At 45.9% G+C, this 22,500-nt stretch overlaps 1 protein-coding gene across 12 annotated transcripts in view; it reads left to right on the forward strand.

Moving 5' to 3' along the window:
- The window catches only part of itpr1a (inositol 1,4,5-trisphosphate receptor, type 1a), a 66,405-nt gene that overhangs the window by 15,574 nt on the left and 28,331 nt on the right, over nt 1–22,500 (forward strand). For 6 of the 12 annotated variants that reach the window (XR_008397234.1, XM_053683865.1, XM_053683866.1 and 3 more), the window contains exons 11-33: nt 5,587–5,631; nt 5,800–5,954; nt 7,777–7,876; nt 8,823–8,983; nt 9,689–9,830; nt 10,092–10,250; nt 10,648–10,820; nt 11,008–11,127; nt 11,621–11,815; nt 11,962–12,213; nt 12,306–12,447; nt 12,532–12,679; nt 14,324–14,389; nt 16,217–16,407; nt 16,621–16,747; nt 17,008–17,062; nt 18,401–18,566; nt 18,678–18,875; nt 20,977–21,054; nt 21,270–21,407; nt 21,509–21,634; nt 21,772–21,972; nt 22,161–22,276. Coding sequence is in view for 11 of the 12 variants with exons in the window: in XM_053683865.1 (XP_053539840.1) it covers nt 5,587–5,631; nt 5,800–5,954; nt 7,777–7,876; nt 8,823–8,983; nt 9,689–9,830; nt 10,092–10,250; nt 10,648–10,820; nt 11,008–11,127; nt 11,621–11,815; nt 11,962–12,213; nt 12,306–12,447; nt 12,532–12,679; nt 14,324–14,389; nt 16,217–16,407; nt 16,621–16,747; nt 17,008–17,062; nt 18,401–18,566; nt 18,678–18,875; nt 20,977–21,054; nt 21,270–21,407; nt 21,509–21,634; nt 21,772–21,972; nt 22,161–22,276 (3,254 nt within the window). In the remaining variant the exon portion in view is untranslated. The remainder of the gene's footprint in view (nt 1–5,586; nt 5,632–5,799; nt 5,955–7,776; nt 7,877–8,822; nt 8,984–9,688; nt 9,831–10,091; nt 10,251–10,647; nt 10,821–11,007; nt 11,128–11,620; nt 11,816–11,961; nt 12,214–12,305; nt 12,448–12,531; nt 12,680–14,323; nt 14,390–16,216; nt 16,408–16,620; nt 16,748–17,007; nt 17,063–18,400; nt 18,567–18,677; nt 18,876–20,976; nt 21,055–21,269; nt 21,408–21,508; nt 21,635–21,771; nt 21,973–22,160; nt 22,277–22,500) is intronic. The other 6 variants (XM_053683873.1, XM_053683874.1, XM_053683876.1 and 3 more) reach the window with 3 other exon arrangements.

Genomic DNA, 22,500 nt, shown 5'->3' on the forward strand with positions numbered 1-22,500 from the left:
AGACAGGAGAAAAGTGCGAGCCTCCAGGACGTCTTTATTGCAAAGAAAAGTCCTCAGTTTGGACAGTGTATACACTCACCTGCCAGTTTTTTAGGAACACCATACAGGATAGAACGTCGGGGTTACGCATGTAACCCTGTTCCCTGAGAAGGAAACGAGACGTTGCATTTAGCATAACAATATGGAGGCGCCCTTGCGCGCGTGACTGGTATCTGAAGCTTGTATAAAATCATGCCTCTACTTATAGGCCTGCCATGATCAGGTGACGTGGCAATTAAGCAATTGAGCTCTTATGCCCAGAGGCGTGGTGAGACCGCGTGCCTCGTAAGCCATAGAGATTGCTTCCAGTATCCAATTAGAGAGGCGCTGCTTTGACACAGCATCACCTCTACTGTCGCCGCCAAAGCAGACGAACAGCTGCTCCGACTTACGCCACTGGCCGAAGCGGTGGATGTAAGTACAGAGAGCCCTTACTGGACACAGCAGGTGCATCCTCTCTTGTTCCGGTGTGAGGAACGGAGGAGAGCAGAAGGCCTGCAACACCACAGGGTGGGCAACCGATGTAGGCACTTTAGGAATATAATCCAGCCTAGGATGCAGGAAGACCTTGGCTAATCCAGGGGCAAAGTCAAGGCAGGAAGGGGCAACAGAGAGAGCTTGTAGATCTCCCACTCGCTTGAGAGATGTCAGGGCCAGTAGAAGAGCTACCTTTAGAGTCAGAAGCTTCTCAGAGGCTGACTCTAAGGGCTCAAATGGGGCCACTGACAGACCTTCCAAGACCACAGAAAGGTCCCAGGAAGGTATGTGCGGCCTGCAGATGGGCCTCAGCCGTCTGACACCGCGCATGAACCTCGAAGTTAGAGGATGTTGCCCCAAAGAAGCTCCATCAACAGGGGCGTGGCTGGCCAAAACGGCAGCCACGTAAACCCTGATTGTAGAAGGAGCCAACCCTGCTGAGAAACGTTCTTGTAAGAACCCCAGGGCTGTAGCTATTGCACAGTTCACTGGGTCTAGCTGACAGTCCTCACACCACAAGACAAAAAGCCGCCACTTGAGCACATACAATTTTCTTGTGGATGGTGCTCTACCATTTAACATGGTCTCTACAACCTCAGTTGTGAGACCAGAATCTATGAGCTGGTGCCCCTCAGGGGCCAGTCCCACAGTTTCCATAGTTCTGGCCGAGGGTGATAAATCAGCCCTCCGGCTTGAGACAGTAGATCCCTGCGGATGGGAATCTCCCAAGGAGTGCCGTCGAGCAGGAAAATTATCTCTGAGAACCATATTCGAGCTGGCCAATAAGGTGCTACTAGCAACAGACGTAGACAGTCTTGGCAAACTCTCGCTAGAACTTGTGGGAGCTGAGCGATCGGGGGGAAAGCATATAGACGTGACCGAGGCCACGTGTGTAACATGGTGTCCAGCCTCAATGGTGCAGGAGAACCACAGTGGGCAGTGTGTTGTCTCCTCGGAGGTGAACACATCCACTTCCGCTTGTCCGAAACTCCGCCATACGGACTCCACCACTTGTGGATGGAGCCTCCAACCCCTGGGCTTCAGCCCCTGACTCGACAGGATGTCTGCGCGGAATGTACATTGCACTCACTGACAAGAACTTTCCCTCTGCCCAGAGAAGGATCAGTTGCGCCTGCCTGAACAGGGGGCGTGAACATAACCCTCCCTGGTGGTTGATATATGAGACCACCGTTGTGTTGTCTGACACAACTAGCACATGGTGACCTCTCAACTGAGGAAGAAAGAATTTCAGTGCTAGGAATACGGCCCGCATCTCTAGGCAATTTATATGCCACTCCAGATGAGGGCCGCTCCAAAGACCGTGATCTGGGCAGTCATTTTAAAGCTGTCATTACCGTTTTGCGGTAAGGAGATGCCCCTAGAGTGTGACCCGAGGCTAAAAACTGCGGGCACCTCCAAATACTCAGAGCACGTAGGCATCGCCCCGTGACACTGATTACTCTCAGAGGTTTCATCCTCGGATGAAACCCCCGACTTTTCAGCCAAACACAGAAACAGTCTCATGTGCAATAGGCCCAACGGTATGACGTTGGCTGCTGCTGCCATAAGGCCCAACAGTCTCTCTTAGAGACTGGAGGGGATGCCCAGACCTAGCTTTATCTTGCTCAAAGTTGATAGGATTGATCCTACATGTGTTGGGGATAGAAAAACCCTCATTGTAGTAGAATCCCATATAACCCTTAGAAAAGTTGTTCTCTGCACTGGAGAAAGCATACTTTTCTTGAGGTTCAACCTGAGCCCCAAGCTCCTCATGTGGGCGAGAACAACATCTCGATGTTGAACCGCCTGTTCCCTGGATCGTACTAGAATTAACCAGTCGTCCAGGTAGTTTAGTACACGGATGCCCTGGAGTCGCAAGGGAGCCAGAGCAGCATCCATGCACTTTGTGAAGGTGCGAGGGGATAAAGCTAGCCCGAAGGGAAGAACCCGAAATTGGTATGTGTTTTCTCCAAACACAAACCTCAGGAACTTCCTGTGACTGGGCGATATTCCTATGTGGAAATATGCATCTTTCAGATCTATCGTCACAAACCAGTCCTCGGAGTGAATCTGTGGCACAATAAGTTTGAGCGTCAGCATCTTGAACCTGTATGTCCGAAGAGTACGGTTCAGATGACGCAGATCTAAAATTGGCCGCATACTCCCATCTTTTTGTGGACCAGGAAATAACGGCTGTAAAAACCTCCTTCCCTTAGGGAATGGGGTACATGTTCTATGGCCCCTTTGTCCAAAATTGAACTTACTTCCTGTGCTAACATTGGGCTCTGCTCTGTGCTGACAACTGTGGTGAGCACACCTCTGAACAAGGGGGGTCAAGCTCTGAACTGGACCTGGTAACCCTTTTCTATGATAGACAGAACCCATGGAGACACATTTGGCAGTAGTTTCCACGCTGCCAAATGGTCTTTCAGTGATGTTAGCTTTTCCACATTTCGTTGGCGGGAAAGCATCAGATTTCCGTCACCCTGTGACAGCTCGCTGACCAGAGAAGACTGAAAACGTGGGATGGCCTTGGCCAGGGCAGGCCCTACAGTAGCACTGGGGGCTAACTGCCCTAGCAACCTTATGCCCCCTGATACGTCCCTCCGTGGCCGATCAGGACTGTTCCTTCCTTGCCAGCTTTGCTTTTATGATCATTCTTAGATCAGGCCTCTTAGCAGGCTGTGGCTGTGGCCGGCTGGTCCCCCTGGCTTTTTATGGGGGGAGACGGGCTGCCGCACTCGTCTTCTGCGTCTCCCTCGCACTAGCGCTGGCCCGGGCTCCACTCATGGAGGCCCGTGCGAACTCGACACGACGGGGAAGGAACTGGCTGAAGGCCACCTTTGCTGTTTTGCCTCACGAAACCTGTCGGCGATGACATTAACCGCGCCGCCAAACAGGCCGGAAGGTTTTACAGGGGCGATCAGCAAGGAGACCTTATCTTTGTCCCCCATTCCTGAGAGGTTGAGCCATAGGAGCCTCTCCGCCACAACCAGGCTACCCATTGAACGGCTGATATGACGGGCCGTTTGTTTGGTCGCCCGGAGAGATAAATCTGTGGCGCGGCACAGCTCTGCCACTGCCTCGGGCCCAATTCCCTCCCCAGTATCTAGCTCACTCAGCAGGTCTGCTTGGTAGGCCTGAAACACTGCCATTGTATGCAGGCACAAGCAAGACCTGCTGCCGCATAGGCTTTTCCCACCAACACCGTGGTGGCCTTACATGGCTTAGAAGGTAAAGTTGGCCTCCCTAAATTACCTGCCGTTGATGGAGAGAGGTGGCTCGCAAGCGCCTCCTCCACCTTTGGCATTGCTAAATAGCCGTGCTGCTCACTCCCCATGACAGCTGAGTAATCAGACATTGCGGGGTTATACAGTGAGGGAAAAAAGTATTTGATCCCCTGCTGATTTTGTACGTTTGCCCACTGACAAAGAAATGATCATTCTATAATTTTAATGGTAGATTTATTTGAACATTGAGAGACAGAATAACAACAAAAATAATCCAGAAAAACGCATGTCAAAAATGTTATAAATTGATTTGCATTTTAATGAGGGAAATAAGTATTTGACCCCTCTGCAAAACATGACTTAGTACTTGGTGGCAAAACCCTTGTTGGCAATCACAGACGTTTCTTGTAGTTGGCCACCAGGTTTGCACACACCTCAGGAGGGATTTTGTCCCACTCCTCTTTGCAGATCTTCTCCAAGTCATTAAGGTTTCGAGGCTGATGTTTGGCAACTCGAACCTTCAGCTCCTTCCACAGATTTTCTATGGGATTAAGGTCTGCAGACTGGCTAGGCTGCTCCAGGACCTTAATGTGCTTCTTCTTGAGCCACTCCTTTGTTGCCTTGGCCATGTGTTTTGGGTCATTGTCATGCTGGAATACCCATCCACGAGTTATTTTCAATGCCCTGGCTGAGGGAAGGAGGTTCTCACCCAAGATTTGACGGTACATGGCCCCGTCCATCGTCTCTTTGATGCGGTGAAGTTGTCCTGTCCCCTTAGCAGAAAAACACCCCCAAAGCATAATGTTTCCACCTCCATGTTTGACGGTGGGGATGGTGTTCTTTGGGTCATAGGCAGAATTCCTCCTCCTCCAAACACGGCGAGTTGAGTTGATGCCAAAGAGCTCCATTTTGGTCTCATCTGACCACAACACTTTCACCCAGTTGTCCTCTGAATCATTCAGATGTTCATTGGCAAACTTCAGATGGGCATGTATATGTGCTTTCTTGAGCAGGGGGACCTTGCGGGCGCTGCAGGATTTCAGTCCTTCGCGGCGTAGTGTGTTACCAATTGTTTTCTTGGTGACTATGGTCCCAGCTGCCTTGAGATCATTGACGAGATCCTCCCGTGTAGTTCTGGGCTGATTCCTCACTGTTCTCATGATCATTGCAACTCCACGAGGTGAGATTTTCCCTCAGAACAGCCTCAGGTATTTATGGTGTGGATTCCACAAGGTTTTGGAAACATTCATTTGAGATGTGTGGTGTGACAGACTTTCCTGGCACCTTGAAGCAGTCTGGACGTTGTCCTCTGACGTCTCTCATCCATAGCACCACTCTCCACACAGAACTGACACTCACTGGATGTTTTTTTGTTTTTCGCACCACACTGGGTAAACTCTACAGACTGTTGTGTGTGGAAATCCCAGGAGATCCATACTACGGTCAAAGCCACTGAGATGTTTTTCCCACTCTGATGTTTGATGTGAACTGAAACTCTTGTGCTGTATCTGTGTGATTTTATACACTGTGCTGCTGACACGTGATCAACTGGATAATTACACCAATGAGCAGGTGTACAGGTGTTCCTAATAAAGCGACCTGTGAGTGTATATTACCTGTGGTTATTTATACTGCTGGTTTTATAGAAGATAAAATACAGCGTAGTCTACCTACAGGAGACTAATTACTATCTTACCTTTTTACTCACGGAGTCTCAGTAAAGTCTCCGTAAAATCTCACACTGCAAATGATTTCAATTAAAATGACTCTGATATTATTTCCATAAAAACCTTCACAATCTCTAAATAAACATTCTGTTTCTGCTCCTGTTCTTCACCAGATAAACCCTGACTATGAGGAGGAATGTCTTGAGTCCCGCTCCTCTGTAAGAGTGTGTGTGTGTCTGTATAACTACATTAATTTGCTGAACTCCTAGAGCTTTTCATATATTACACCTTAATGTTCTTAATTTTCTATAAAATATCCATCATTCATTCAGCAGGTTAATAACAATATTTACAGTTATACTGAGATGATATGTGATATGTTGCAGTTGGACTCTGAACAGGAAGTGATGCGAGTCCGTGTACGGAACGTGCAGGATAAGGTGATGTACACGCTGGTGTCTGTTCCTGATGGCAATGACATTTCCTCCATCTTTGAGTTGGACCCTACCACTCTGAGAGGGGGGGACTCACTGGTGCCCAGGTACATGCAGACCGTACCATTTACTGAGATCTACTTCTGTACCGTAACAAACTACAGACATTTCACTGTGTTTACTTCAATATACAGTTTTCTTCTTCACCATCTTTCCAAAAGTAAATATCTCTTTTTAAATTTCCCTCAAACACCCGTTACTCACTGCTGTATTCATTCTCTTCGCTTCCATTTTATGTATACATCCATCCACCAACCCATCTACCCATCCATCCATCCATCCACACATCCACCCATCCACACATCCGTCCATCCACCCATCCACCCACACATCCATCCATCCATCCATCCACCCATTCAGCCATGTTTACAGCACTTATTATCTCACTTCAAAAATTAATATTCAAAAGTTACATTAAAACAACTCTTGGTGTTATGATTAAATACAATTTTATTTACTTTATTTCTATTATAAATCAGTCTGTACAGATTTCACAGAAATTTTTGGCCAGAAATTCTCAATTTTCGCTGCGGTTTTTAAAACAAAATTGCAGTGCACGTTTTTTCTGTTTTTTTTTATTGTTGAGGAAAATGAATCAAATTAGCGAAATCAAAATCGCATGAAATAGTCGTGCATGCTGTTATTTAGCTGTACTGGTGTTCAGTGCACGTCAGTGGAAGAGGGTTTTGGCTGAATGATGATGTCACTCGACGCGTCTCGGCCCGAATCTGTGGAAAATCTGCGGTTATTTTGAAATAGCGCAGCTGTTCTGAATATTGTGGCGTTTTCTTGTTTTGTTTTGTTTTGTTTTTGCGTAATGGAGGGACTGAGGAAGTGATTTTACTGTTCTCAAAGTAAAAGGTTGAGTACACATTTTACAGGTTTTAATCCTCTCAGAAATTGTGGAGTTAGGGAGTGAGCTCGCTATTTACCTCTGAGGACTGCAGAGTGAGGGTGTGTGTTATAAGCATAATAGCAGGTCAGTTTTATTTTATTTATATAACACTTTTAACAAACCAAACAGCTTTACAGAAATCAAATACAGATTTAGATCCCTAATGAGCAGCGGAGGTGATGGTGGTGAGAACAAACTCCCTGAGACGATATGAGGAAGAAACCGTCCTCATCTGGGTGACAGCGGATAGTGCATGTCACGAACCTTGAGATGGTACGGAAGCAGGCGCGGGAGGCGAGTGAACCGAGTAGAGTCGGGAAGTTCCGGAAGCGTAGTCGTAGAGTCAGCAAGGGTCAAGCGATCGGGCGAACAATCCAAATGGGGATATCCAGATAACGTAGTCGAGACGAGAAGCGAGGGTCGAAGATCATAAGAAACAATGAACTAGAAGAGCTTGGTAACGCAGCAAACTAAGTTACTGAGCGTATACTTCGCGCAGATCCCGGGTGGATGTCCTTCCTAAGTACTAGTGTGTGTGTGTGTGATTGGTGCCAGGTGTGTCTGATCAGAACTCCGGGGATGGTGAGCGCATGCGTGCCTGAGAAGTGAGCATTGCATCTTGGGAATTTGAGTTCTGATTGGACCGCGCTGTGACAGTGCGATTATAAATAAATACACCCCTTCTATAGCTGTGTACTATAGACTCATGAACCTCGTGATAGTTTTAACTTTAAGTCTAGTATCAAAGTGAAGTTATTTAACTGTTCAATAATTAATACATGAGCGTAAACACTTTAGTATACAACTTTATTAACAGATTAAACACATACAGTTTTATTAATTGAATATTTTACTAAATAAAATAATACATTTATTTATTAATGGCTTCCTAATTACTGAACTAGGTTAACTAATGGTAGCATGATTATGTGTTTGTGTGTGTGTGTGTGTGTGTGTGTGTGTGTGTGTGTTAGGAACTCATATGTGAGGCTCAGACACCTCTGTACGAACACATGGGTCCACAGCACCAACCACCCCATAGACAAGGAGGAGGAGAAACCTGTCATGCTGAGGGTGAGTTACTGTATGTATGTGTGTGTGTGTGTGTGTGCGTGTGCGTGTGTGTGTGCGAAGTACAAATGAGGAAATACAAGCAAAGTGATATCTCAAGCTGAGAACACTACAAGTAGTGCTACTGTACATAATATTTAATGGAAAATGGAGTGGAGACACGAACACCAGCTGAAACTTTACTGACCTAAACAGAACCAGATTTTCCTTCCATGTTTTCAGCAGTAAATAAATGTGAAATGATTGCAGATAGGATTAGGGTTAGTTGGTTAGGGATTAAGGTTAAGGTTAGTGGGATAGGGATTAGGGTTAAGGTTAGTTGGTTAAGGATTAGGGTTAAGGTTAGGGTTAGGGGGTTAGAGATTAGGGTTGGGGGTTAGAGATTAGGGTTAGGGGGTTAGGGATTAGAGTTAAGGTTAGGGTTAAGGTTAGGGTTAGTGGGATAGGGATTAGGGTTAAGGTTATTGGGTTAGGGTTTGGGTTAGCGGTTAGGGTTAGGGTTAGGTTTTAGGGTTAGGGTTAAGGTTAGGGTTAAGGGGTTAGGGATTAGGGTTAAGGTTAGGGTTAGAGGGTTAGACTTTAGGGTTAGGGTTTGGGTTAGTGGGGAACTGAAGAAATGTCGGACCACATGCCACAGGATTGAGGAATCATTCAATCCACCTTTTGCCCTTATATAAAAAATCTCAATTTAAATGTGACTGAAATCGCAGCTCTGTGTCTCACACACCCCCATGCACACACACACACACACACTTTGTCACCTACGAGTGTGAAGGCAGTGTTAATTCGACTGCTGCAGAATTGGAGTTAAATATGACAAGTTTACATCATCACACGTTAATGAGTGAAATAACTGAACTGTGAGCTGGTTAATAAGGAGACAGACGGGTGTACGAACAGAAGGACTGAGCTGGTTAATAACGAGACCTGTGTGTTGTTGCTTGATTAGATCGGGACGTCTCCGCTGAAGGAGGATAAGGAAGCGTTCGCTATAGTGCCGGTGTCTCCGGCCGAGGTCCGAGATCTGGATTTCGCCAATGATGCCAGTAAAGTTTTGGCCTCCATCGCTGGCAAACTGGAGAAGGGCACCATCACTCAGAATGAGAGGAGGTACAAACTCCACCTGTCTGTCTGTCCTTCCGCTCTTACACCCGTCTGTCCTTCCGCTCTTACACCCGTCTGTCCTTCCTCTCGTACGCATGTCTATCCTTCCGCTCCTACACCCGTCTGTCCTTCCGCTCCTACACCCGTCCATCCTTCCTCTCCTACAACGTCTGTCCTTCCGCTCCTACACCCGTCTGTCCTTCCGGTCGTACACCCATCTGTCTTTCCGCTCCTACACCCGTCTCTCCTTACGGTCCTACGCCCGTCTGTCCTTAAGCTCCTACACCGTCTGTCCTTCTCTTCCTACACCCGTCTGTCCTTCCGCTCGTACACCCGTCGGTCCTTCCACTCCTACACCCGTCAGTCCTTCCACTCCTACACCATTTGTCCTTCTGCTCCTACACCCGTCTGTCCTTCCGGTCCTACACCCGTCTGTCCTTCCACTTCCACACTGGTGTTTCCTGATAAATTCCAACTTTTAACTCTGTGTTTAAAATAGTTTTGTAGGTTTGTTAAGTAAGAACAACACAGAAAAACACAGAAAAATCCCTGACAGTAATATTACTAAGAGGAGGTGATAAGGTGAGGAGGTGTCTGTTAAGTGTTCAGGTTGAGATAGTGTTCCTCAGGTGAAAATGTCTTCAAGTATGGTTGTGTTTTCACTTTAATGGCTCACTGGTCGTATTCACTGCTCTGTGATCACACCCTCAGGGCGGTGACGAAGCTGCTGGAGGACCTGGTTTATTTCGTGGTGGACATTCCCAACAGCGCTCAGGATGTCCTGGAGATCACCGTGAACAAACCCAACAGAGAGAGACAGAAACTCATGAGGGAGCAGAACATCCTCAAACAGGTAAACTCCACTGAGTCGAGGGTTAAACAGTGATTATTGTCTTCCAAATGTCAATATTTGATATTTTACATTTACACTTTTACACTGTCAAAAAACTTAAAATTCAATCACCATGTAGTCACAGTAATCCTTAACATACATCTTGTTTCATCTGTATTTCATGTTTCTGGTAGACAGGTATAAGAAATAAATAAAGGAAATAAAACCTTCCCATCATGCCTTTCTTCTCATTTCTGATGTCTCTGTCCTGGGTTTGATCAGATCTTCAAGCTCCTGCAGGCCCCATTCACTGACAGCGGTGATGGTCCCATGCTGCGATTAGAGGAGCTGGCAGACCAGCGCCATGCCCCCTTCCGCCATATCTGCCGCCTCTGCTACAGAGTTCTGCGTCATTCACAGCAGGACTACCGCAAAAACCAGGTACCACCAGCATTCCATAAGACTCGTCTAGTCTCAGTCTCAGAGGCTCCGCCCACAGCTAACACTCATCTACTCTCAGTATCAGAGGCTCCGCCCACAGCTAACACTCTTCTACTCTCAGTTTCAGAGGCTCCGCCCACAGATAACACTCGTCTACTCTCAGTCTCAGAGGCTCCGCCCACAGCTAACACTCGTCTACTCTCAGTTTCAGAGGCTCCACCCACAGCTAACACTCGTCTACTCTCAGTTTCAGAGGCTCCGCCCACAGCTAACACTCGTCTACTCTCAGTTTCAGAGGCTCCGCCCACAGCAATGACTCCATTTAGTCTCAGTAACTGCTTGTTAAAAGTGGTATATGGTAAATAAGCTGTGTGTGTGTGTGTGTGTGTGTGTGCAGGAGTACATAGCGAAGCAGTTCCGCTTCATGCAGAAGCAGATTGGTTATGACGTGTTGGCCGAAGACACCATCACGGCTCTGCTGCACAACAACCGCAAACTGCTGGAGAAACACATCACTGCTGCTGAGATCGACACCTTCGTCAGTCTTGTTCGCAAAAACAGAGAGCCCAGGTGTGTGTGTGTGTGTGTGCGTGTGCGTGTGTGCATGTGACCTGTTTGAGGGTGGAGCTGATAAAGTGATCCAGTTCATCCAGTTTTTGTTCAGTATGTTTAGATTTTATGTTTTAAGTCTAACTGATTGAGCAGGAATGTGTGTTGCGTGACCCTGGTAGTTACCCAAGTGATTGTGTGTGTTCAGGTTCCTGGATTATTTATCGGATCTGTGTGTCTCCATGAGCAAATCCATTCCTGTGACACAGGAGCTGATCTGTAACGCGGTGCTGGATCCAGCCAACTCCGACATCCTCATTGAGACCAAGTACTGCTTACAGCACTACCCTCAGACTCATTACAGATCCTCACATACACCTTTAACTATGAACAGTACACATTATTATAAATCACTGTCTTTCTTAAGCATCTGCCATCCAATAACCATTTTACTGTGGCATGCTCATTCTCAAAAATGTCTTTCTAAAGCCCTATGCAGACGGGATTAGTTTTTTATGACAAGATTATGGAGTATTTTCCCTTCTTTAAACTGAGCATTAGCAATAACTCCAGATCAAGTTGATATAAATGATATATATTTATCCCGTCTGCACTGACATGTCAGTAAAGATGGGTAAAGAGTTAAATGTTTTGGGAAAAGAGGTCTTTTCTTTCTCTTCTTTTTCTGCAGTATAAAGACGCTCCAAGATGGCTGATTTATTAATACAGTGATTAGTGTGGCGTTAAATAGACATGTGTTGAATTATACATTCTATATCAGGTTGTTTGTGTGTGTGTGTGTGTGTGTGTGTGTGTGTCAGGTTAGTGCTGTCGCGGTTCGAGGTGGCAGGGGCGGTGCTGGGGGAGAGTGCAGAGGAGGAAGAGGAGGATGAGGAGGAGGTTTGGTTGTTCTGGAAGGACAGCAGTGGAGAGGTAAAGAGTAAAAGCATCAGAGAACTCGCTCAGGATGCCAAAGAGGGACACGCTGAGGACCAGGAGGTGATCAGCTATTACAGGTACACACACATTATTAGGGGACCAAGTACTATGGAAGAACTGGCCAATGGGGTTACTATCTGCCAAGGGTGCTTGGACCCCACAGATTACTGCTTGCAGCCATATGTGGTATTGTAATGTGTGTGTGTGTGTGTGTGTGTATCAGGTACCAGTTGAACTTGTTTGCTCGGATGTGTCTGGATCGTCAGTATTTGGCTATCAATAAGATCTCGGCTCAGCTGGATGTGGATCTGATATTACGCTGCATGTCGGATGAAGATTTGCCCTTTGACCTCCGAGCCTCTTTCTGCCGTATGATGTTGCACATGCATGTGGACCGTGACCCCCAGGAACAGGTCACGCCCGTCAAATATGCCCGCCTGTGGTCCGAGATCCCATCCCAGATCTCCATCGATGAGTGAGTCAAACGGCCAAATCGCTTTCACCCAAACAGCTCCGTGACATCATGCACTGCAGCCCGTCAGCGCTGTGCTTGTTTTCTCCTTTCAGTTATGATAATGACGGGATGACACGTGACGAGGTGAAGGAGAAGTTTTCCCATACCATGGAGTTTGTGGAGAATTACCTGCGTGACGTCGTGTGCCAGAGTTTCCCTTTTTCAGACAAAGAGAAAAATAAACTCACATTTGAGGTGTGTTTCTTTATTTTTACATCAAACACCCATTTACGTGATACAAAGCATTATGAGCACTGATCTTCCTGCTGCTCCTCTCAGGTGGTGAACCTGGCCAGGAATCTCATCTACTTTGGCTTCTATAACTTCAGTGACCTGCTCCGGCTGACCAAGATCCTGCTGGCCATCCTGGACTGTGTCCACGTCAGCGCATCCTTCTCCGTCAAACTGGACCGAGAGCCAGGAAAAGGTGAGACCTGTAAAACATCTAAACATGTTGAGGTGAAAAAAACCTGAATTACATAACGCTGAAGGAAAATCTCTTCCTGTGCACAGCTGGGATTTAACTCCGTCACTTCGGACCCTTTAATAAAACAACACAGGATCTGTGAACTTTAAACATCTCACAGCGCTGTTCGGTTATGATGCACGATTATTAAATTATTATGCAACATGGGAACTCTGACTTTGTTCTTGACTTGTTCCTGTGTGAAAATAATCCATGAAAGGGTGGTGTGATACGACCTGTTGTGATCTGGAGTTACCGTTACCACCTGAAGCTGATTAACAGCATGTCCCCATGTGTTACTCTTAAACTTTAAAGCAATTAAAATGTTTTGTGTAACAAACCAGTGACGGGTCGGGGTGGATGTTACTGGTCAGGGGTGGATGTTACCGGTCAGGGGCGGATGTTACTGGTCAGGGGCGGATATTATGGGTCGGGGTGGATGTTACGGGTCAGGGGCAGATGTTACTGGTCAGGGGCGGATGTTACGGGTCGGGGGGGATGTTACTGGTCGGGGTGGGTGTTACGGATCGGGGGGGATGTTACTGGTCGGGGGGATGTTACGGGTCAGGGGCAGATGTTACTGGTTGGGTTGGATGTTACGGGTCGAGGCGGATGTTACTGTTCAGGAGTGAATGTTACGGGTCGGGGGGAATGTTACTGGTCAAGAGTGAATGTTACGGGTCGAGGCGGATGTTACCGGTCAGTGGCAGATGTTACTGGTCAGGGGTGGATGTTACAGGTCGGGGTGGATGTTACGGGTCAGGGGCCGTTGTTACTGATCAGGGGCGGATGTTACAGCTCAGGGGGGGATGTTACTGGTCGGGGTGGATGTTACGGGTCGGGGGGGATGTTACTGGTCAGGAGCGAATGTTACGGGTCGAGGCAGATGTTACGAGTCGGGGTGGATGTTACGGGTCAGGGGCGGATGTTACTGGTCAGTGGTGGATGTTACGGGTCAGGCGCGGATGTTACCGGTCAGGGGCGGATGTTACGGGTCAGGGGCAGATGTTACTGGTCAGGGGCGGATGTTACGGGTCAGGGGCAGATGTTACTGGTCGGGGGTGGATGTTACAGGTCGTGGTAGATGTTACGGATCGGGGGGGATGTTACTGGTCAGGAGTGAATGTTACAGGTCGAGGCGGATGTTACGGGTCGGGGTGGATGTTACTGGTTGGGGTGGATGTTACTGGTCAGGGGGGGATGTTACTGGTCAGGAGTGAATGTTACAGGTCGAGGCGGATGTTACGGGTCGGGGTGGATGTTACTGGTTGGGGTGGATGTTACTGGTCAGGGGTGGATGTTACGGGTCAGGAGTGAATGTTACGGGTCGAGGCGGATGTTACGAGTCGGGGTGGATGTTACGGGTCAGGGGCGGATGTTACTGGTCAGGGGGGAATGTTAAGGGTCGAGGCGGATGTTACGGGTCGGGGGTGGATGCTACGGGTCAGGGACGGATGTTTATTGGTTGGGGCGAATATTACGTGTCGAGGCAGATGTTACGGGTTGGGGTGGATGTTATGGGTCAAGGCAGATGTTAGGGTCGGGGCGGAGACAGGACTGGATCAGAAACAAAACGCACACGTGTGTTTGTTCGTCACTGTTCAGGAGGAGATAACCGTCATGATAACCGGTCACGAGACCACAAAAAGCTTCAGCAGTCAGGACCTCCAGGTAATGTGTGCTCACTGTACTTCTTCATGCTGTTAATTTACTCCCCCCTCCTAAATGTCCAACATTTTTAAAATGACAAATATGATGGATTATTTCATAATGTTATATTTATATATGTAATATTCCACCCAAACAGCATTGTGAGTGTATTTATATCGAATAAAGATGTAATGTTATGGGGAAATATTGTAGTTACAACAGAAGGTCAGTCAGTGGCACTGTACTTCAAGAAAAGATATTTTTCAACCAATCAGTATATAATACATAATTTAAAAAAAACCCTCTGATGGTGAAATTTTGTGCATCAAAGTGGATTCTTTCAACATCAATCACACTGAATAATTTTCCCCAACAGTAAAGTAATTTCGAGTGTTAATGTGAGGTAACATTAGCGTCACTGTTCCCCCTGACCAGTCCGGCTTCAAAGTAGCACATTCCACAGAGACCTTTTGGCCATCACTGAGAAGCTCCATGCTGCTAGATCATCCAAACTGTCCTCAGTCCTCATCCTCTTCGACCTTTCAGCAGCATTTGACACAATTAACCACAAGACTCTTGTCCCCCCTCATGAGTCTCGGAATTCATGGTGCAGCATGGCAGTGGTTGGCAGCATGGCCTGGAAGCTCAGTCATATCAAGTGACGTGGAGGAGATCCACATCTGCTCCCCGCAGACTCTCCACTCGTGTCCCACAAGGCTCAGTACTTGGTCCTTTTCTGTTCTCACTCTATACTCAGTCTAATGGTGAGGTCATATCCTCCCATGGGTTCTCATACCACTGCTATGCAGATGACGCTCAACTCATCCTCTCCTTCCCTCACTTAGATCCTCTTGTTTCTGCTCAGATCTCAGCATGTCTGCAAGACATCTCATCATGGATGGCAGCTCATCAGCAGAAACTGAACTGCTGTTCATCCCAGGTGATTCATCACCATATCAGGATCTTGTGATCTCCATGGACAACTCTCTGATCCCACGTTCAGTTACTGCACACAACCTTTGAGTAACCATGGACAATCAACTGTCCTTCTTTTCTCACACTGTTAATCTGACACACTCATGTCGATTTCTCCTTTACAACACCAGAAGGATTCGTCCATTTCTATACTCACAGGTGCTTGTTCAGTCTGTTGTCATTTTGAGACCGGACTACTGCACCTCTCTTCTGGCAGTTCTGTCTCTGAGCTCCATTAGACCTCTGCAACTGATCCAGAATGCAGCTGCGCAACTTGTTTTCAACCTTCCTAAGTTTTCCCATACCACCACACGGCTACATTCCCTCCACTGGCTTCCTGTAGCTGCCTGCATCAGATTTAAACCACTGATACTTGCCTACAAAGTCAAAAATGGAGCAGCACCCACTTACCTCAAAGCATATATCACACCCAGCACTCACCACACTCCCTCCAATCCTCTAGCACCGCTCGAATGGTCACACCATCTCTCAGCACACAAGGAAGACCTGCATCAATACTCTTCTCTGTTCTGCACCTCGGTGGTGGAATGAACTTCCCCTAGTTGTCCGAACAGCTGAGTCACTGGCGGTCTTCAAACCACGTCTAAAGATCTGCCTCTTCCTAAAGTACTGAAACTAGTACTTTAATTTTTTAAATTATGTTGTCTGTGTACTTTTCTTACTATATTACCTCCAAAAAGGAGTTTTTAGACTGATGGTATTCTTAGTCCATGACCTAGTGACCCAGTTTCAGGGTGTATTTATTGATAGACTTCAAAACACTTCTGAAAGTTGCTCTGGACAAGGATCTGCCACATTCCATAAATGTAAATGTGTGTGTGTGTGTGTGTGTGTGTGTGTGTGTATGTGCAGGCAGTAACGTAATGCGGTCCATCCACGGTGTGGGTGAACTGATGACTCAGGTTGTCCTGAGAGGAAGCGGCTTCCTGCCCGCCACAAGCCGTAATTCTCCAGACCGAGACTCTGTGAAAGCTCAAGCAGAACCTCAGAAACAGGACATACTGGTGATGGACACCAAGCTGAAGATCATAGAGATACTGCAGGTATTTTACACAACTCTGTTATTCAGGCCAAGATTGTATCATTCTTCTTCTTCTTCTTCTTATTATTATTATTATATATAAAACTTTAAATAAATAGAGATTGTGAATAAAGCTCTGATTGCTGGAGGTGTGTAGAGCTGTAATCATATCACAACACATCACTAACAAGCTCTCTGTCTCACCCTCTGTGTGTGTGTGTGTGTGTATGTGTAGTTTATTCTGAATGTGAGGTTGGATTATCGTATTTCGTGCCTCCTGAGTATCTTTAAGAGAGAGTTTGATGAGAGCAACTCACAGACAGAACCGTCAATCAGCCCGGAATCACAGGCCAGTGTTCAGGGTGAGTGAATGTGTGTGTGTGTGTGTGTGTGTGTGTGTGTGTGTGCGTGTTTATGTATCCTGGTGGAGACCAGAGCAATAAGAATATCTTGACCTTGTGGGGAAGCTTGGCTGGTCCACATGAGGAAAACTGCAGCTTTGATTAAAAACTTTAAAGAGCTGAAAGGTTTGCTGTTTGTTACTGAGCTTAAGGTTAGATTTTGGGTTTGATTTAAGTGTGTGTGTGTGTGTGTGTGTGTGTGTGTTAATGACTGTGTTTAGGGGCACTGGACTTTGAGCACATTGAGGAGCAGGCAGAGGGGATATTTGGAGGAAGGTGAGATTATTTAGGATGTTATTATTCACTGTACTGTATATACAAGTGATTACATCATGATATTATATCATCACATCACATCATCACATTACATCATTACATCATCACATTACATCATTACTTCATCACATTACATCATTACATCATCACATTACATCATTACTTCATCACGTTACAACACATCATTACATCATCACATTACATCATTACATCATCACAACATCATTACATCATCACATTACATTACAGCATCCTTCACATCATTACAGCATCGCACCACATCATTACATCATCACATTACATCATTACAGCATCGCATCACATCATTACATCATCACATTACATAATCACATCATCACATTACATCATCACAGCATCGCACCACATCATTACATCATCACATTACATCATTACATCATCACATTACATCATTACAGCATCGCATCACATCATTACAGCATCGCACCACATCATTACATCATCACATTACATCATTACAGCATCGCATCACATCATTACATCATCACATTACATCATTACATCATCACATTACATTACAGCATCCTTCACATCATTACAGCATCGCACCACATCATTACATCATCACATTACATCATTACAGCATCGCATCACATCATTACATCATCACATTACATCATTACATCATCACATTACATCATTACAGCATCGCACCACATCATTACATCACATTACATCATTACATCATCACATTACATCATTACATCATAACATTACATCATTACATCATCACATTACATCATTACTTCATCACGTTACAACACATCATTACATCATCACATTACATCATTACAGCATCGCATCACATCATTACATCATAACATTACATCATTACAGTATCGCATCACATCATTACATCATCACATTACATCATTACAGCATCGCATCACATCATTACATCATCACATTACATCATTACATCATCACATTACATCATTACAGCATCGCGTCACATCATTACATCATCACATTACATCATTACATCATCACATTACATCATCACAGCATCGCACCACATCATTACATCATCACATCACATCATTACAGCATCGCATCACATAATTACATCATCACATTACATCATTACATCATCACATTACATCATTACTCTATCTATCTATCTTCAAGTCATTACATCATCACAAAAATAAAATAAAAATTTAGGGCAAAAATATCATAATAAAAAAACTCGTACGTGCCTTAATTTAGCATATTACACCGGTAAGTCTCTCTCTAATGTTCATGTACCTGGTGTGTGTGTGTGTGTGTGTGTGTGTGTGTGTGTGTGTGTGTGTGTAGTGAGGAGAACACCCCACTGGATCTAGATGATCATGGTGGCCGGACATTTCTTAGGGTGCTCCTCCACCTGACCATGCACGACTATCCTCCCTTAGTGTCCAGAGCTCTGCACCTCCTCTTCAGACATTTCAGCCAGAGACAGGAGGTCCTGCAGGCCTTCAAACAGGTAACACACCCACATACACACACACACTTTCTATATGTTTCTCATGTCATGTTTTTAGTGAACTGTGTTCTAATTCGACCTTTAACTGTGTGTGTGTGTGTGTGTGTGTAGGTGCAGCTCCTGGTCACCAGTCAGGATGTGGAGAACTATAAACAGATTAAAGCTGATCTGGACCAGCTGCGGTCTATAGTGGAGAAATCAGAGCTGTGGGTGTATAAGAGACAGGGGTCAGAGTCAGGACTGCACACAGGAGAGGTCATCACCACGGAAACACATCACAAGGTCAACACACCACTTACATACAACCAGGTTTATACTTTCACATGATCACCTTCACACGTAGTTATTCACGCAGTGGTTTACACAGGATTAACACATCCCAGTATTCCACAACCTGCACTCACTGACTGTCTGTCTGTCTGACCGGGAGTCTCTTGACTGTGATATCTGAAGAGCAAGTGGTTGAATGTGTGTAGGATGCATGTTGAAGTATCTTGGAACCAGCAGATGAACTGATGTATGTCATGTATTTAAGATTATTTCTAGCGTATTAATCAGTGACCAGAAAGATCAGATTGTTGGTGTTGAAGGCATCTCCGTCTACGCCATTAACATCAGGATCGACATGTTCTGGTGTAAATCTGCACCCCATCTTTACACCACACTCTGGCTTAATGTAGATGTGGAACAGGTTGTTGTTGTTGTTGTTGTTGTTGTTGTTTTTGTTATTATTGTTATTGTTGTTTGTTTGTTTGCTTAAAGAATTCACTGGGTTTGTGTTTGAGCACTGGGAGATTTATTACCCCATTAGACAGAGTGTCTCTTCATAGCTCTCTCTCTCTCTCTCTCACACACACACACACACACACACACACACACACACACACAGGCCAGCTGTTGTGCCAAAAATGCTGTAATTTCGGTGTGACTCCTTGTATTTTATGAGGAAGGAAGATTTCTTTTTCATCTTTTCGTTATGAGTTGAAGCAGGTACACACCTGACTGATCCAGCTTCCTGTTGTCACATTTCTGACAGGAAGTAGTGAGGGAAAGTGCAGAACAGACAAATTATGCCAAATTCAATGTGATTTACACCCAGTTACTGCTAAAAACAGCGTCATTATCATTTAGCTTTTTGTCTAATCTTTTTTCCTTGTGACCCAATAACAAATGTTTTGCGGCCCAGAACCAGAACTGTGACCCTTGGCTTGGGGAGCTGAAGTGTCGTGTACGACTGACTTTATGACATTTACATCAGCTGACTCATAAAATATATGTGGGAGGGGCTTCTAATCCAACAGAATACAATTGGCTAGGCGTACTCTCTCTCTCTCTTTCTCGCTCTCTCTCTCTGTCTCTCTCTCTCTCCCTCTCTGTCTGTCTCACTCTCTCCCTCTCTCCCTCTCTGTCCCTCTCTCTGTCTCTCTGTCTCTCCCTCTCTGTCTCTCTCTCCCTCTCTGTCCCTCTCTCTCTCTCTGTCTCTCTGTCTCTCCCTCTCTGTCTCTCTCTCCCTCTCTGTCTCTTTCTCTCTCTCGCTCTGTCTCTCTCTGTCCCTCTCTGTCTCTGTCTCTCCCTCTCTGTCTCTCTCTCCCTCTCTGTCTCTTTCTCTCTCTCGCTCTGTCTCTCTCTGTCCCTCTCTGTCTCTGTCTCTCCCTCTCTGTCTCTCTCTCCCTCTCTGTCTCTTTCTCTCTCTCGCTCTGTCTCTCTCTGTCCCTCTCTGTCTCTGTCTCTCCCTCTCTGTCTCTCTCTCCCTCTCTGTCTCTTTCTCTCTCTCGCTCTGTCTCGCTCTGTCCCCCCCCCCCCCCCCCAGGTAGAGAAAGATGTGGATGGCTTTACCATGTCTCGGGGTAACATGAATGTGTTACCCTTTGCTCGGCCATAATCCAAACCCCCATCAGATCAACATGGCCGCTCTAGGACTAAGGTCCAACTTCTCTACTTTTAAGTGAGTTTATAGCAGCATTGGCTTCAGATCAGTTAATATACAGACACAGCACTCTGTTCAATCTATAACACGGACCGTAATAATCACTGTTCCGAGAAGCTCATCATCAACATTACAGTTATCACTAACGGTAGCTAGTTAGCTTGTTGCTAAGCTACTCGCTATGGTCTGCTGCTGCTGTGCTGTAATCTCAGTCCAGAGTGCTGCAGGTATTTGTGAAGGTCACTACAGTAGAACAGAACCAGTAAAGAAGCTTTTTATGAACTTTACATGCTGACACGTGTGTGTGACGTGTGACAGAGCAAACACCTCAAACGTCCCGAGGTGGAACTCGCAAATTAACACTTACACCACAAATGATCTAAATCTATCAGAGTTTCTGGAAAGCTGTAATGATGTCTGTTGTTAAAATATTTAACATATTTAAATAAAACAGGATTGAATATTTGTTTTTCTGCATAACAGAGTGACTCCATTTCTGATGGATTACACAAACCCAAAGTGGAGAGCACCAGCAGCTCCAACTACCGACTCATGAAGGAGGTCAGAGTGGATTTATTTATTATTTATTGTTTGTTTGTATGTTTGTTTGTACACTCATTCTAATGCTAAGAATGCCTACTCAGCTTGTATAAACTGCTTGTATATACCTTGGGTCTGGGATCTTTACTTTACTTTAGCTTTGTTCTATTTGTATTATGTGTTATTTGCTTTGTGCTCTGTTTCATATTTACAGCCATGTGTGTGTGTGTGAGCAGATCCTCCTGAGACTCAGTAGGTTGTGTGTGATGGAGTGTCTCTCTGGAAGGAAGAACAAGAAGCAACAGCAGCGTCTCCTTAGGAACATGGGGGCTCACTCAGTGGTCCTGGAGCTTCTACAGATCCCTTATGAAAAGGTGTGTGTGTGTGTGTGTGTGTGTGGTTTTGTCACCCATTCTCTGCATTTTATTCTCTGGGTTAAACGCCTGTGTGTGTGTGTGTGTGTGTGTGTGTGTAGGGTGAGGATGTGTGGATGCAGGAGATCATGACCCTCGCTCATCAGTTCCTCCAGAACTTCTGTGCAGGAAACCAGCAGAACCAGGCTCTACTGCACAAACACATTAACCTGTTCCTCAACCCTGGAGTAAGAGCTGAGATACATGTCAGACTAGATTAACTGCATGAATGTGCAGGGGTGTAGGTGTTCCTATTAAAGTGGCCGATGAGTGTATCTGTTATATTCTTTACCACGCTGTGTGTGGGCGTGTGTGTGTGTGTCAGATCCTAGAGGCTGTGACCATGCAGCACATCTTCATGAATAACTTCCAGCTGTGCAGTGAGATTAATGATCGTGTGGTTCAGCACTTTGTTCACTGCATTGAGACGCACGGACGCAGCGTCCACTACCTCAAATTCCTCCAGACCATCGTCAAAGCCGAGAACAAGTTCATCAAGAAGTGTCAGGACATCGTAATGGCTGAGGTCAGTGTGTGTGTGTGTGTGTGTGTGTGTGTGTGTGTGTGTGTGTGTGGCATGCTATACATTTTGCTGCATTTTTCCCCGATAATAATTTTTGCATTTTTATTTGCACTGAGGTTCTTTTACGCATGCTGTCTAACACATCGTCTGTGAGTACTGTAATAACTGTGTGTGTGTGTATGTGTGTGAAGCTGGTGAATGCAGGTGAGGATGTCCTGGTGTTCTATAATGATCGTGCGTCGTTCCAGACGTTAGTGCAGATGATGCGTCTCGAGAGGGAGCGTCTAGACGAGAACAGCGCTCTCAGGTGTGTGTGTGCGTGTGTGTGTGTGAGAGAGAGAGCAGTGTGATGAGGGAACATTTCCCTCCCAGACAGCACGACACAATAACAGGATTATCACAGTTATGAATGTATCCGGTCTGAGTCTGGATTGTGTCCCGGGAACGCCGAGTGGGATTGATCATGATTAGGGTTTTAAGAGTGTTAGACCTGTTTTATTCCTCTTCTGCCACAGCACTGTCTCTCGTTAC

The sequence above is a fragment of the Ictalurus punctatus genome, chromosome 11 (assembly GCF_001660625.3).
Source record: "Ictalurus punctatus breed USDA103 chromosome 11, Coco_2.0, whole genome shotgun sequence".
NCBI lineage: Eukaryota > Metazoa > Chordata > Actinopteri > Siluriformes > Ictaluridae > Ictalurus > Ictalurus punctatus.